The sequence below is a fragment of the Danio rerio genome, chromosome 23 (assembly GCF_052040795.2).
Source record: "Danio rerio strain M-AB ecotype USA chromosome 23, GRCz13ab, whole genome shotgun sequence".
Lineage (NCBI taxonomy): Eukaryota > Metazoa > Chordata > Actinopteri > Cypriniformes > Danionidae > Danio > Danio rerio.
The window spans coordinates 46,565,001-46,580,909 of NC_141043.1; the positions used below are offsets into that span (position 1 = coordinate 46,565,001).

The 15,909-nt window shown below is 37.2% G+C and overlaps 1 protein-coding gene and 1 long non-coding RNA gene across 9 annotated transcripts in view; one reads left to right on the forward strand and one right to left on the reverse strand.

The window, feature by feature from the left end:
- LOC147838296 (uncharacterized) overlaps positions 1-9,683 on the reverse strand; it is a 13,576-nt gene extending 3,893 nt beyond the window's left edge. The window contains exons 1-2 of the long non-coding RNA XR_015524127.1: positions 8,330-9,683; positions 4,539-4,771 (exon numbers count right to left, since the gene is read on the reverse strand). This is a non-coding gene — a long non-coding RNA (uncharacterized LOC147838296). The remainder of the gene's footprint in view (positions 1-4,538; positions 4,772-8,329) is intronic.
- quoa (quattro a) overlaps positions 1-15,909 on the forward strand; it is a 74,512-nt gene that overhangs the window by 25,815 nt on the left and 32,788 nt on the right. For all 8 annotated transcript variants that reach the window (XM_087307627.1, XM_087307626.1, XM_087307625.1 and 5 more), the window contains exons 2-8: positions 4,568-4,765; positions 8,616-9,711; positions 10,931-11,098; positions 13,212-13,335; positions 14,187-14,280; positions 15,530-15,616; positions 15,708-15,824. In XM_087307627.1, coding sequence (XP_087163753.1) covers positions 8,988-9,711; positions 10,931-11,098; positions 13,212-13,335; positions 14,187-14,280; positions 15,530-15,616; positions 15,708-15,824 — 1,314 coding nt within the window. In that variant the 5' untranslated portion in view covers positions 4,568-4,765; positions 8,616-8,987. The remainder of the gene's footprint in view (positions 1-4,567; positions 4,766-8,615; positions 9,712-10,930; positions 11,099-13,211; positions 13,336-14,186; positions 14,281-15,529; positions 15,617-15,707; positions 15,825-15,909) is intronic.

Below are 15,909 nucleotides of genomic sequence, written 5' to 3' on the forward strand. Positions count from 1 at the left end.
TCATTTGGGAAATATTTTTTTTAAAAGAAGATTCACGGGAGGGCAAATAATTTTAACTTCAAGTATATTTGACTAGAAAACTACAAATATGTCATATGTTTATATCTATTTAGTTGTTGAATTAACATAGCAACTGTAGCATTACCACAACCAATTCATTTCAGCAATTTACTATAGTGTGGGTCAAAAACACTAGTGATTCCTTTACTGACAGCCGCGTGTGTGGCTCTAAATTCCATTTCTGTAATTTTCCACACCAACATGGGGAGAACATGCAAACTCTACACAGAAACGCCAACTGGCCAAAATGGACTCCTTCTTGCTGTGAGGTCACAGGGCTAACCACAAAGCCACAATGTCGCTCTAATGCTAACATAATCTAACAGATCTTGCTGCAGTTTCTCACTAACTCATTTTAAGTTGATTGTATTCATCTGTGGCTTTATATCACGTCTGTATTTGTTGTACGGCTGCAGTGTGTTGTTTATATTGAGCCTACGTGTGTGTATATGTGTGTGTGAGAGAAACTGGACACTGAGAATCCTCCATATATCCCAACACAAACACGCACGCAGAGCATCATTCGTGTGTTTTGATGGATGGACACTGAGGTCAGAGGAGATTCAGAAAACATTTCAGCAAGTCCTCAAACATGGCGTCAGTTTCTGAATGAACAGCAGTGCGCAGCAGTCAGAAATACACCACAGATCCAGTGTCACAGACGTGTTCAGTCTCGCATCAGGCTCTTCAACACAACGCACAGCAAATAATATATAGAACTAATAATGATAAAAAAACTCAAGGTGTAGCATGTCGGGTATGTTTTTATTTTACATACATACAGTGCTCAGCATAATTGAGTACCCCCAGTGAATAAAGGTGCATATATTTTGGTGCAGGCGAGGCAGTGGCGCAGTGGGTAGCACGTTCGCCTCACAGCAAGAAGGTCGCTGGGTCGCTGATTCGAACCTCGGCTCAGTTGGCGTTTCTGTGTGGAGTTTGCATGTTCTCCCTGCCTTCGCGTGAGTTTCCTCCGGGTGCTCCGGTTTCCCCCACAGTCCAAAGACATGCGGTACAGGGGAATTGGGTAGGCTAAATTGTCCGTAGTGTACACTCGTACAGCCTCCTCTCACCCTTGTGTATTATTCCGCCCACATAGAGTGACAGCAGGTCAATAAACTCACTACAGTTTGACAAATATTGCTGCTGTTGGACAATACGCTGTACTTTAGAGGCTTTTTTAGTTGAGAATGTAGTTGTTTAGATTGCATGCAGTTTATTTATAAGCACAGTGCCTATTAATTATTTATAATTTAGAGATCCAAAGCAAAGACAGTTAACGTTCTGCCACAAGATAGCGACAAAGACTGCATACTAAGCTCTTATGCTGTGTTCACACCAGACGCGGAACGCGCAGATAAATCGCGCTTTTCGTGCATAAATAGCCACGTAAACATTTGAGTTTACTCGCTTCATACGCGCATCAAGCCCCACTTCATTCGCGTGTCAAATTCACATCAGAACCGACGCGGATTCACGTGATGGGCAGGGCTTCTGTCTGCCCGGTGACTCTAGCTTCATAGCTAAATGGCTAACATGGATTTTATTAAGAAGATAACAGTGTTTATGTGCTTTATGAAGACTGAAAAACAGCGTCGATACGTTTAGGGTCCTGTCTGAGTCCACTAGATCCTTTCAGAGGTGCATCCAGCTCTGTGAGCTCATAAACTCCTCCAGAAACTGAATCTGGATGACGGAGGCTTTCAGCGGTGCTTCTGACTGAGCCAAGCTGAGTTTGATGAACAGGTTCTACGTCACAATCACGCCCCCACAAGAGCAGACTTCTGATTGGTTAATGCGGCGCGAATGTATGCTGAAGTTCAGATTTTCGAATTCGAGAGATTCGCACGAAACCCTCGTTAAACGCGCAAAACGCTCAATTCACCCCACGCCATTCGCGCAATTTGTGTCATTCGCGACGCGCCATTCGCGCGTATGGCGCCGCAGGATGTCTATTCGCACGTTTGCATCGACTTAACATGTAAATCACTCGCGCTTGACACGCGTGCCGCGTCTGGTGTGAACACAGCATTAGGGGAGAAACACTCAGCGTTATTTCAAACTACAGCTGATCAAACCATTATTAAACTGTATTTTAAACTGAAAATTGTATTTTGTATTTATACTGTATTTATACCTTAGTAATCTGCTAGTGTTTGCTTTGCTTTGGCTTTTTCACGGTTAATTATTGTAATCTCCCAATTGCAACAATACTGGGAAATCTATAGACTGATGGCATTTCATGCTGTTCAGTCTTATAATCTTAACATGTTAGCAAAATCAGCTGTTTTGTCATCACTTTAGACATTACGCTAGAGAATCATTCAAACACTAGCTCTACAGTGACGTTAGTGAATGAGCAACAATTTCAGCTTTTCTAACGTCAGCTGCAGATGTGAATGAATAGTGGAAGAAAGTAGTTCCTCTTACAAAAAGATTTTGAGACTCTCCATGTTTGATTTTCTTTTTTTATATACACGATTATGCCGTCAAACTGTTGTATAAACGCAATATCACACTTGTAGCCCAATGCACTGCTGCTCAATAAAAATACTCAAAACATTCAAATTAAAACACAAGTAAAAGTTAATTCAAACCACTCAAACAAACAATCTCTGATTGAGTTTGTGACTGCATATTAGTTTCTTTATTTGACTTGCTTATAACAATGTCTCTAATAATAGGTCTCGGGTTTCTCTACTAGTTCTGGGTTCTTGACCTTAACTGTATTCATACTGTCTGTGTGCACTGGACACAGGAATGTCCATGAAGCATGCAGTCTGTCAATGCTGAACCAGCAGAGCTGCTAAATCCAGAGCACAGACTAAAGTGGAGGATCCTGAGCAGGGGGGTCAGAGATCTGAACCTGAAACTCCCAACAGACCAGCTTACACCACTACACCACACCTGTCTGTCTGATACATTCACAAACAAACACACACACTGACTGCACACAGGACTTCCAGAGAGGTGAATATTCATCCATTCATTCATTTTCTTTTCGGCTTAGTCCCTTTATTAATCTGACACAGAGAGATGAATATTCAGGAGCGAATTTTGGCTAACACTTTACTTGAAAAATCATGAATGTGAACTGCTGCATGCTCATGACAGCTGTCATTAAGTGTCATTCACTCACTTGTGTCAGTTTAAATGCAAAGATGACATTGTTTAAAATGTCTTCGTCATGAAAACTTGACATTATCAAGACTTGTCATAAATCCGTCATAAACATGATTGTTATGAGGCCATCATTATTATGTCTTGAATATTTTTCTGATCGGCTTTGCATAGGAACTAAACAGGATTGTCATTGATTGTGTCACTACTATATTCAAATCATTTTAAAACGGTGTCATTAATATTTAAATTTAAAAAGTGTTCTGATTGGAAGATAGAGCACTGCTTTGGGGTTTTGATTGGTTGCTATGGCGTCACTACTCTTGTATTCTGACTGGCTCCTTGGGTGTTAATTGTGCGATTGAATGCTAGGGTGCTACTCTTGTATTCTGATTTGCTGCTACTATTTTGTTATGATTGGCTCCTTAGGTGTTATCTGTGTGATTGGCAGCTAGGGTGCTGCTCTTGTATTCTAATTGGCTGCTAGGGTGGTACTCTTGTGATTGGCTGCTACTCTTGTATACTGATTTACTCCTTACTTGTGTGATTGGTTACTAGGGTGCTACTCTTGCATTCTAATTGACTCCTTACTTGTGTGATTGGTTGCTAGGGTGGTACTCTTGTATTCTGATTGGCTCCTTAGGTGTTACTTTTGTGATTGATTGCTAGGATGCTACTCTTGTGTTGTGATTGGTTCCTTAGGTTTTACTTTTGTGATTGGCTGCTATGGTGCCACTCTTGCATTCTAATTGGCTGCCAAGATGTTATACAAATGTCCTGATTGGTTGCTTGGGTGCTACTCTTGGATCTTGGTGTGCTGCTAAGGCATTAAGCTGTGGTCAAACTGGAGTTTAACCATGCATTATTCTGTCACGCCGCACTGCAAAAAGGGGGCAGGATTAAACAACATTATTAGACATTACAAAAGCGAGCGATTGGACCATGTTTTAAATTCCTGTACAGAGAGGTCACGTTTTGATTGAATGGTCTCACACAGTCAAGTGATGCGATTTCGCTGGTCAGAGTTCACCAAGCTCGAACTTTCTAATGCAGCGATCTGTGAAACTTGACGTATGACCCGGCATTTCCGTTCTGGCGCATTCGCGTGCATATGAAAGGAAGTCTATGGGGATAAAAATCCAGTGACCGCAGCTTTACTTGTGCTTGATATTATTTAAAAAAAATATTAAATCAGTATGGGGGCACACACTTTTTAACACCACTGTATATAGAAATGTTGAGGCAAGTACATTAAGTTTAATCCCTTAACTTTCTCAGGGAAACAGTAATTTAATTACAGTAATTAGTTTGTAAGTAATTACACCCAGCACTGGTTGTGTTATGGTCATGTTCTTCACCTGTGATATATATGTCTGTGTTGTGTCAGGATCCGGAGTGTCTGGACTCGTGTATCCAGAGCTGTCTGTCTGTCCTCTTCCCACCATTTGAGCTGACGGCATCGACCGTCCTCAGCCAGATCTTCCAGCTCATCGACACTCAATATGATGGAGATGCCCTTCAGTGTCTGAACACCTTCCTCATTCCTGCCAAAACCCTTCTAGAAGGCCTGCAGCAGACAGCCAGTGTGAGTCTGCGGAAACACGCACATACAGTTAAAGTCAGAATTATTAGACTAAGGTTGATTAACAGATTTATGCAAAAAAATTTTTTATTTTTGTTTATTATGTTTTACAGCAGTTTAATTCAGTGGATGTTTTCATCCCGAACATAACAAAAGGGTAGTCAATTTTAACAGTGTACAATGGTTAAAGCGTAATTAAAAGCTTAAAATTGGTCTGTGATTTAAGAAAGAAAATACATTTGTTAAAAAATATATATAAATAAATAATAATAATAATAATAAGATTCCCAAAAAGTACCCATGGTTGGGGAAACAACCAATCTTTTCCCTTTGCTTTATTGACCATATTCTCCGCAGACGAGCGGGCGCTGCCATTTGAATCTTTTTGGCACGAGACTTCCGGTCTCATTCACTTCCATTCATTTTTAGACATTAAAAACTGCTCGTTTCGCTGTTTGATGTTGCAAACTGATATTTCCTTGTTATATTATTCTACTTGGTCTGTATAGTCATGCAAACATTTGTTTGTAGAGCAAGTAGTTTGACCGTTTTTTGCCGTTTATTATTCCTTGTCATTTCTCCCATAGGCGACTGAAACGGAAGTTCTAAGACAATCGCGAAAACAGGCGCACCTCCGCATTTTAGAATAAGGTCAATACCTTTAAATTACAATTTGCTGATGAAAAAACTACATGGAAGTATACAGTACCTCTACTCAGATTGTCTCCTTTCTGATTACTACCAAAACTATCTTATTTAATTTGACTTTAATATCTGATATCTCCCAACAGCACATTACATGAAGCTTTAGGGTCAGTCTAAACTCAGCTAATATGAGAGCATTAACAGTTGTCGCCTGTCGCATCTGAACGATATCTTTGAGACGAGTGTTTCAGTCTGACATTCACAAGAGCTCTCAGACTGACGTTTCTGAGCTGGATTAATGACCCGTGTGATGTTCATCTGCTCTCATATTATACAGTATAGGACACGTCTTTGACATCTAGAGCATCACTTCATGCAATTCACGTAATGAGCTGTCCTTTAAAACCCTCCAAGACCAAGGGCTGCATGTACTCCAGAATCACTGCCAGTGATAGTAGCACACTCAATAATCTTCCTTTAACAGTTAGAATTACATTATTTACCTTTTGGCTGTCTGCGTTTCGCTGCTAAAAACACATATTAACAATTACATTACTAAAAAACTCATTTCTAATAACAAATTTATGATGACAGTGCATAATATTTTATTAGTTGTTTTGCAAGCTAATAGTATTTAGCTTAAAATGACTAGGTTAATTAGGGCACAACAGTGGCTCAATGATTAGCACTAGTCATCTCACAGCAAGAAGGTTGCTGGTTTGAGTCCCGGCTGGGTCAGTTGGCATTTCTGTGTGGAGTTTGCATGTTCTTCCTGTGTTGGCGTGGGTTTCCTCCTGGTGCTCCAGTTATCCCCACAGTCCAAACACATGCACTATAGGTGGACTGGATAAGCTAAATTGGCTGTGTAAAATCCGCTATGTAAAACGTATGCCGGAATAGTTAGCAGTTCATTCTGCTGTGGCGACCCAAGGCACATGCCGATCTTTCTGTGCTGTGTTTGTGTTGCTCTGCAATTGCACTTCTGAAAGGTGATCTGGCAGTAGGTTCTTATGTTCCTCTGTGTTGTGTTTCTTCGCTGGTGTTTTGTTTTTTCCTGAAAGCTAGAAGTTGCTCAAACTCGCTCATTTTAAAGCGGGAACCGGTGGACGTGCAACAACTTTAATCATAAGTTAAACACAAAAAAGTCTCCATGTGGGGCTCCTTCACAGGACTTGACACTTGTAAACACTTGCTCCAACGGGTTCACATGGCTCTCTGTCCCACCCACAATCGTTATCAATACCAACCTGACCAATCACAGTGCTTGCGCTACACATCGTTACAGCTAGGGCTATGCATACACGCACAGGCTGCGTCGGAGCATTCGTGTGCGCTTGATGCAGAAGTATAAATCAGCCTTATGCTGAAGGAAATTGAATGAAAGAATTAGGTTAATTAGGGTAATTAGGCAAATCACTGGACAACAGTTTATTCTTTAGCCAATCGATAAATGTTATAATTTCCTAAGGGTACAAAATAGAGTTATTAAAATTGACCTTAGCTGTTTTTTTATTATATATTTAAAATTTATTTTTCATTATTCAAGCAAAATAACAACAAAAAATACATTATCCAGTAGAAAAAAAAAACAGAAATACTCTAGAATAAAGCCCTTGCTTTGTTAAGTTTCACTTGCGAAATTTTCATTCATTCATTTTCCTTTGGCTTAGTCCCTTTAATCATCAGGGGTTGCCACATGAATGAACTGCCAACTCTTCCAGCATATGTGTTACAAAGAGGATGCCCTTTCCTCCAGTTGCAACCCAGTACTGGGAAACACCCTGGCTGTGAGGCCACAGTGCTAACCACTGAGCCACCGTGTCACCCTCCTTGGTAAATATTTGAAAAAGAATTAAAAATTTCACAAGAGGTCAGATCATTTAGTTTTAAACTGTGTATATTGAATATCAGTGTTACAGCTTCATTGTTTGCAAATCAAAAGTTCTGTTTGTTTTCAAAACACATTGAACTAAGACGTAAAATAAAACTGACACAAACTGAAGGTTTGTATGGAACCATTATAGTCTAATGTGTATTTGTGTGTACTTTCAATGCTTTTACAACTTTAAAGACTCAAAAACTCAACAGTGGTGTCAGTTGGCATTTCTGTGTGGAGTTTGCATGTTCTCCCTGTGTTGGTATTGGTTTCCTCCGGGTGCTCCAGTTTCCCCCACAGTCCAAACACATGCACTATTGGGGAACTGAATGAAGTAAATTGGTCGTAGTGTGTGTGTGTGGAATGAGTGTGTATGGCTGTTTCCCAGTACTGGGTTGCAGCTGGAAGGGCATTCGCTGTGTAAGTCGTATGCTAGTATAGTTGGCGGTACATTCCGCTGTGGCGACCCTTAATAAATATGAAGGAACTAAGCCGAAGGAAAATAAATGAATAAAAAAATAGCAGTTCAGATAAATCTAATTAAAAATATCAACCCAGGCTCGTTGTGAAAACGTAGTCCCGCGGACGTTTCTGGAGACCGCGAAATACGTCCCGGGAGGTACGTATGGCTGCATTTAGTTTTTTCAAGGTAACGCTGCAGGGCGGTGTGACGCCATTCCCTTTCGAGTCATGTATTTTTGCAGTTTTTGTTTTTGCGAATGCTGTGCGCGCTTTTCGCGTCTCGAACGTCTCTTGCGTTTGCGGTTACGCTGTTTTCGCGTCAACACACCAGAGGCCGCTGTCTGGCTGACTGCACGAACCTGCCAATCGGCTGACACCACTCTCCTCCTTCCTTCCCTAAACCCAAGCAATTTTAACGATTGACCCGCCCGCCCGCTTACTTCCCTAGACCCGACCATCGGTTTACAAAAGCCTTCGAAAAATCCCTCGTCTGTTTTTTTTCCACCACATTTTCCGATTTCACCACGTTCTCGCCCCGTCATGAACTCGTTCGCTTTATTTTTTGGATTCTGTTTTTGTCTTACCTGATTTCTGGAACCGCTCTTCCCCGGACTCGAACCCGGTCGCCGTGGTCAACCGCTCCTCTCTGCATCTGAAGTCTGCCAACGCACACGATGAGCTGACTGGACCAACTGGTTGCGGCGGGAAAGCCCTCCACACAGAGGTCCTTGAAAAAACTAAATGCAGCCATACGTACCTCCCAGGACGTATTTCACGGTCTCTAGAAACGTCCAAAGGACTACGTTTTCACAATGAGCCTGGGTTGAAAAATATATATTTCTAATTTAGATTTGTGTGTGTCCCGAACAGGCTCCGCACTCTAAGAGGGTGTTCAGCAGTCCTGGCTGGCCTCTGTGTTTACAGGAGCGCATCGTGATCCAACTTGCTCCTGTAAACTCCCTGCTGCTCCGACCCGGAGACTTTTACCTGCAGGTCGTGCCGTTTGGGATCCAGTCGGTTCAAATTGTGGTCAAGAGTGTTTCAGAGGAGGAATGTGAGCTGGAGGAAACTCCCATCCCTGAAACCTCACACTCCAACATCTTCACTGAAACCTGGCTCCAAGAGCTCAATGAAAAGAGACATGGAAGACCCCTGTCCCGCTGCATCCTCAAAACCCAACAGAACATAATCAAGGTTCCCTGGGAAGAGGTGGTCAATCCTGAATTTGAGGACGAGCGGAGGATGGACTCAGCGTCTCCGTCTAATCAACAGGAGTCTTCGAGTTTGTGTCGTCCACCAACGCCTTCCAGCTTCTCCATCGAGACCAGGATTTGTCCTGCACGGGACGGTATTGCGGTGTCTTTGCGATTGGTAGACAGCAGCAGTATTACAAAACACAGTGAAATGGATCAGTCTGGGATGCGTCCCATAGGGTGGGTTTCTCCAAGCACATGGGACAGCAGAAGTAAAAGCAGTTTGGTTGGGATTTGCAACGATCCACTGGACTTTACCAAAGAAACCCAAGGATATGCAAACACATGGACTCCCCTACTGAGGTCCAATGGTGCGACTCGGGAGCGTTCCACATGTGTGCGCACAGTGCGGTTCGCTGAAGAGCCCTGTACTCCATGCATGCAGAGGAAACATGGACATGGGACCAAGCAAAAGTGTCGGTTTATGGATACAGCCATTACACCCAAAGAAAAATCTGATCATCCTAATGAAGCAGAAACTGCTGACCCCTGCGGTGAGGAGCAAATCCAGAGCGCATACCGGGACGGTTTGGCTCCAGCAGTGGTCGGCACATCAGAGAAATGCCACATTGTGATTCAGGGACAGTCAAACCAGGAGGACAGAAGCAGCTACTTCGAAATGATTCCCAGACTTCATGTGGTTCCCGGGAAAAAGACCACCACTTTTGGACTGGTGTCTCCGAAGCTGAACAGAAGACGATTGGTGATTAAAGGTGTGGAACATGTTTGTTATGAGTCAGCAGCTTTTTAAAATTCTGTCTTTATACATCCTATGTCTTTCTTTCTGTCTATCCATCCATCCGTCTGTTTCTATCTATAACATTAGTCTCAAACTCAATTTCAGACTACTCTTGAACACCTTGATTAGTTGAATCAGCTGTGTTTGATTAGGGTTTGAGCAAAGCTGTGCAGAACCGCAGCCCTCCAGGAACTGAGTTTGAGACCTATGATCTCTCTATCTATCTATCTATCTATCTATCTATCTATCTATCTATCTATCTATCTATCTATCTATCTATCTATCTATCTATCTATCTATCTATCTATCTATCTATCTATCTATCTATCTGTTCATCCTTCATTCATTAATCCCTCAACTGAGCTGTCTTTCTGTCCATCTATCCATCTTTTGAGTTGTCTTTGTCCATCCATCCACTGTCTATCTATCTGTCTGTCTGTCCATCAGTCCCTCCATCCACCCAGTGTACCTATCAATCTGTCAATCAGTCTGTCTCTCCATCCAGTGTATCTATCAATCTGTGTTCAATCTATCTATCTATTTAGTCTATATATCCATCTGTCTGGTCTGTTTATCCATCCATCCATTTGTCCATCCATCCATCTGTCCTTCAGTCCATCCATCCATTCATCCATCCATCCAGTGTATCTATCCATCCATGTTCTATCTATCCATCTATGTAGTCTATATATCCATCTTTCTGGTCTCTTTATCTATCCATCCATCTGTCCATCTAGCTATCTGTCTGTCCCTTCATTCACCCATCCATTGTATCTATCTATCTGTGTTCTATCTATCTGTGTTCTATCTATCTGTGTTCTATCTATCTATCTATCTATCTATCTATCTATCTATCTATCTATCTATCTATCTATCTATCTATCTATCTATCTATCTATCTATTCTATTCTATATATCCCTCTGTCTAGTCTGTTTCTCCATCTATCCCTTTATATATCTTCCTACCCAGTCTGTCTATCCATCCACTCTATTATCCATCAGTCTGTCTGTCCTGCTTGGATTACGTTTATTTTTCTGGGTCACTGTTTATTAAAAAGAGATCAATGTTAGATCAGACATGTTCGTCATGCATTATTTAAAGTTGTGATTTTACAGTCTTTAAGATCCTACCATTAGAAGCAAAACAATCTCTTTGAACATGTTTTAACACACGCTGACTTACTCCTTTGAAGATCTTCCTCAAGATCCAAAATCTCAGTGCGCTCCTGTTCCTGGATCACGGATAAATCATCCAGACGGTTTAACACCAGCAGAAACAGAGCGCCGGCCGTCCAGATCCTCCACACCTCCAACACTTAAAGCTGATGCTCTCCTGCATGCAGGAATCGTGTGTCTCACAGGTAAAAACACATGCATTTGTCACGCAAAATTAATGTTGCATTCTTTTATATGACTTCATAAAAACAGTTCAAGTTTGTTTGTTTTTTTATAAAGCACATTTAGCCACAAGACTGACCAAAGTGCTGTGCATAATATAGTGCACTTCCTATTACATTCACATGCTACTTTATTTTTTATTTGGCAGCCTGAAAAAAAACTATATTTTTGTCAAAACTACAAGAATGATTTATGATAGAAGGGAAATAAACATGTTCATTGTGTGTGCCATGATTATTAAGGTATTTATGCAAACTTTATTTGAACTGAAAAATAAACATTTAATATTTTTTTATGTGTGTATGTTTTTATTATTAAAATAAATTACATTATATTTAAATAAATGATTACAATAAAATGTTATTACAGTTACAATGATTATTATTATTATTATTATTATTATTATATATTACTACTACCAATAATAATAATATACATCTAATAATATACATAATATCGTTATTATTATCGTTTTGTCCGCTATTTAATACTCAATGTCAACTAAATTCTTTATTCATTTGGCTTTCTCTTTAATCACGTTGACAAATTCATTGGTTTCTGTTCATTAACAAAACTTTTATTTGGAAAACTCCACTATATTTACAGTCACTTCTTAACATTCAGTAAACATGTTGAAATCTGCGCTCCAGTAGTTTTATTAACCTTTGTATAGCTAAAATTCGCACTTCATTTGGTCGCTACTCATCAGGTCACTTTTCTGCTGCTGATGTTTAGAATCATCTGCAGCAGACCTTAAAGCTCAACACTTTCATTCCAATATTTTTTTTTTTAATTCGATCCAGTTAATAGTACAAGATCACAGTACTTTAGGTTTTCCTTGGTTTTATATGGTATTATCTGCACTTGTGAAATTGTTATTGTATTGTGTCCCTGCTGCTCCGTATCTGCTCTTTATGTTGCCTCTTGGCCAGATCGTCATTGGTAAATGACAACTGGTCCTCAATTGACTTACCAATAGTATAATAAAATATACAGAATTTTTATTATTGTTATTATTATTATTATATATTGTTAATAAAATCATAATATAGTATACAGTATTAATAACAATAACAATAATTATTATTACAATAATTATATAATAAACAATAATAATAAATATAATATAATAATAAATAAAAAATAAACAATAGTTATAAATATTATTATTATTGTTATTGATAATAATAATATACATTATTATTATTATTATTATTATTAATAATAATAATAAATAAAAATAATGTATATTATTATTATCAATAACAATAATAATAATAATAATAACAAAAGTATATTATTGTTATTAATACTGTATACTATATTATGATTTTAATAATAATATATAATAATAATAATAACAATAAAAATTCGGTATATTTTATTATGATTATAATAATGATAATAATGATAATAATAATAATAATAATAATAATATATTACTACTACAAACTATTATTATTATTATTATCACAATATAATATACATTGTTAATATTTTATTATTAACAAAATATTATAATTCTAATAATAATAATAATAATAATAATAATGTATATTATATTATGATAACAATAATTATTATTATTAGAAGTAATGTTATTATAATCATTGTTCATAATAGAAATTACATTATTATTTAGAATTTATGATTTTGATTATAATTATTTAGGATGGGTTAATTATAAATATAATGACAAACTAATCACCATGCTTTGCCACACTTTGCCACATTATTTTCGACTATGATAAACAAAAAGAAAGAAGTTTCCTAAAGAAAACTGATGGTGATAAAAAAATTATGCATATAACAATGTGAACAAATACATAAAAAAATAACAAAAACACTAATAATATTAAACACTTAAACAAATTAAACACCATCAAAAATCAAATTTTTAACTAATTAAACAAATGATGTATATTTTCCTGTTTAAAAAAAACTGATGGTAAGAATCTAAAGTGTACTAATGTAAAAGTAAGCAAGCAGAAATAAATACATATGTTTAAACTACAGAAACTCTGTTAATAAGATGTAAACACTTGATATTGTGATGACCTGCTGCTGGTCCTCCAGGCGGTCAGGATCGCTCGGACCGAGCAGTTCTGGAGGTTTATGGAGATCATCAGGTCTGGATTTCTGCAACACTTTCAAGCCAGGAGATCTTCAAACTTCTGCTGTATTTTCATACCATCACCAGGTACAAAAGCAGACACAAACACACAGACAGACACACACAGACACACGAAAACGTGAAAATAGAAGCTCACTATCACAGGGACGATATTTTTTGGACAATTTTTTTCTAATATACAGTCAGAATTAATAGCCCCCTGTATATATTTTCCCCGATATCTGTTTAATTGAATGAACATTTTTTTCAACATTTTTAATCATAATAGTTTTAATAACTCATTTCTAATAACAGAATTTTTTATATTTGCCATGATGACAAAACAAAATATTTGACTAGATATTTTTCAAGATACTAGTATTCAGCTTAAAGTGACATTTAAAGGCTTAACTAGGTTAATTAGGGTAATTAGGCAAGTCACAGTATAACAGTGGTTTGTTTTGTAGACAATCCAAAACAAATATTGCTTAGGGGGGGCTAATAATAGTGACCTAAAAATGGGTTTAAAAAATTGATTACTGCTTTTATTCTATAAATAAAACAAATAAGACTTTCTCCAGAAGAAAAAATATTATAGGAAACACTGTGAAAAATTCCTGAATCTGTGAAAAATCATTTGGAAAATATTTTTAAAAAGAAAAAAATTCACAGGAGGGCGAATAATTGAGATTTTATATATACATACATTTAATAAACATACATTTTTTTTGGTTTAAAATTGTACATTTATAAACACCCTTTTTCCTTATTATTCATTCCTCATACAACATTTGATAATTTGCTTCTAGTAAGTTTCCTTAGCTCTTTATAAAGTAAATTTAATCATTAATTTAGTACCAGTGACTGTAGACATACATTATCTGTTACCATTCAGTTTTACCTAATATTAATAATATTTTACATTATCTGAATTCTAGGAAAGGAATGAAAGATGTCGGGATGACTGTGGTGTTTGATGCTCGGAAGAAGCCTCCGCATCCAGAGTTTACCAAAGCTCTCCTGACGCTCCACGTGAGTGATTCTATACCTAAACAAGCCTAAAACCTCTTAAAAGTGCACATATTTATCATGTCAGTTTAATGCCACACAGCACTATATCTGACACTTCTGCATGTCAATACTACTTTTGGTCTGGCCAAACAAAAGTTAAACCAATTTCTATGACATTCGTTGTAAATTCTTTCCAGCTGTTGTTGCAAAATGTACATATCTTATATTTTCATTTAAATATATTAGAAAGAAATTATGTAATAGTTCATTTTTGTTTTAGTTTTTTTTTAATAAACCTAAAAATGAACTGAAATTATGTTCTTTATTATAGGAATAACTGGCAACATGAAATTGCAGTAATTACTTAATTATAGTAATTAAGTAATAATAATCTATTATTAAATCAAACCTGAGTTGGTGTGTGCATTATTTACTAATAATTAATAAAAATTCTTAAAATACACTGAAGACCCTAATAAGTTGATTGAGCTAAATATATCGAGTAAACTCATTGCCTCCATTTAATTGAGTAATGGAGTCTACCAAAACTTGCATATTTAGGTTTATTTAACCTGCCGCTTTTGTAGATTATACTTAAATTGTTCAGTTCACCAAACTTAGCACTGACAACCCTAATAAGTTGACTGAACTAAATTAAGTAAACTCATTGCCTCAATTTAAGTGAGTAGCAGTTTCCCAAAACTTGCATATTTAAGTTTATTTAACTTTTCACTTTTGTAGATTATACTTAAATTGTTCAGTTTATTCAATAATATATTTGAATTTTGATTTTTATTTAGATTTTTATTGTGACACATTTGTTTAAAGATATCAAAATAAATGTGCTTTTATAGACATAATCAGAGGCAAGTTTTACAAAGAATGTGCATTAAGGGTTATAGTTCAAATCTACTACAAAATCAAATCATAAACAATAATAGCAAATAGGTTAACTAATTATCAACCAAAAAAGTGCATACAAGATTTTTAAGGGCAAAATAAATTATAATAATCCTTAAAAATCCAGAAAATAAATCAATCAATATATAGAACGAAGTAAAAGAAAAAAAGGAAACGTCATACAGTATCATCTATAAGTACTAATATTGATGATTAAATAGTCACACAGCCTTCAGAAAGGCACATAATATTTAGTTTTTTTTAAAATAAACTTGTATTTATTTTTATTTATATGTATTTATATATGCATCAAATTGTACTTAAAATTGAACTGAATATTCAGGCTGTAGATGTTGCTTGTTGTGTGCAGGAGAAGGATCCTGGTGCGGTTCACTGTGTTGTGCTTCTGCTCAATAAAGACAGCAGCTACAGTCATGAGAAGAGGCCTGGAGTTACGGTCAGAAATACGCTTTTTCTTGTTATTATATACAGGTATCAGGCTTCAGTGTTTCTCAGACAGACTTCAATCCTCTAAACCCTGTGTGCAGGTGGAAACTGTGACGTCCTATAAAGCTCTGTATAAACTAGTGGAGGTCAGTCAGCTGACAGCGGCTCTACACGGCTCATTACTGTACAGCCACTGGGACTGGATACAAATACATCAGGTACAGTACTGCACATCTGATAAATACTTTAATTACTAAGAGTACAAACTTAATAATAGTACCACTGCTTCTATTACTACTACTT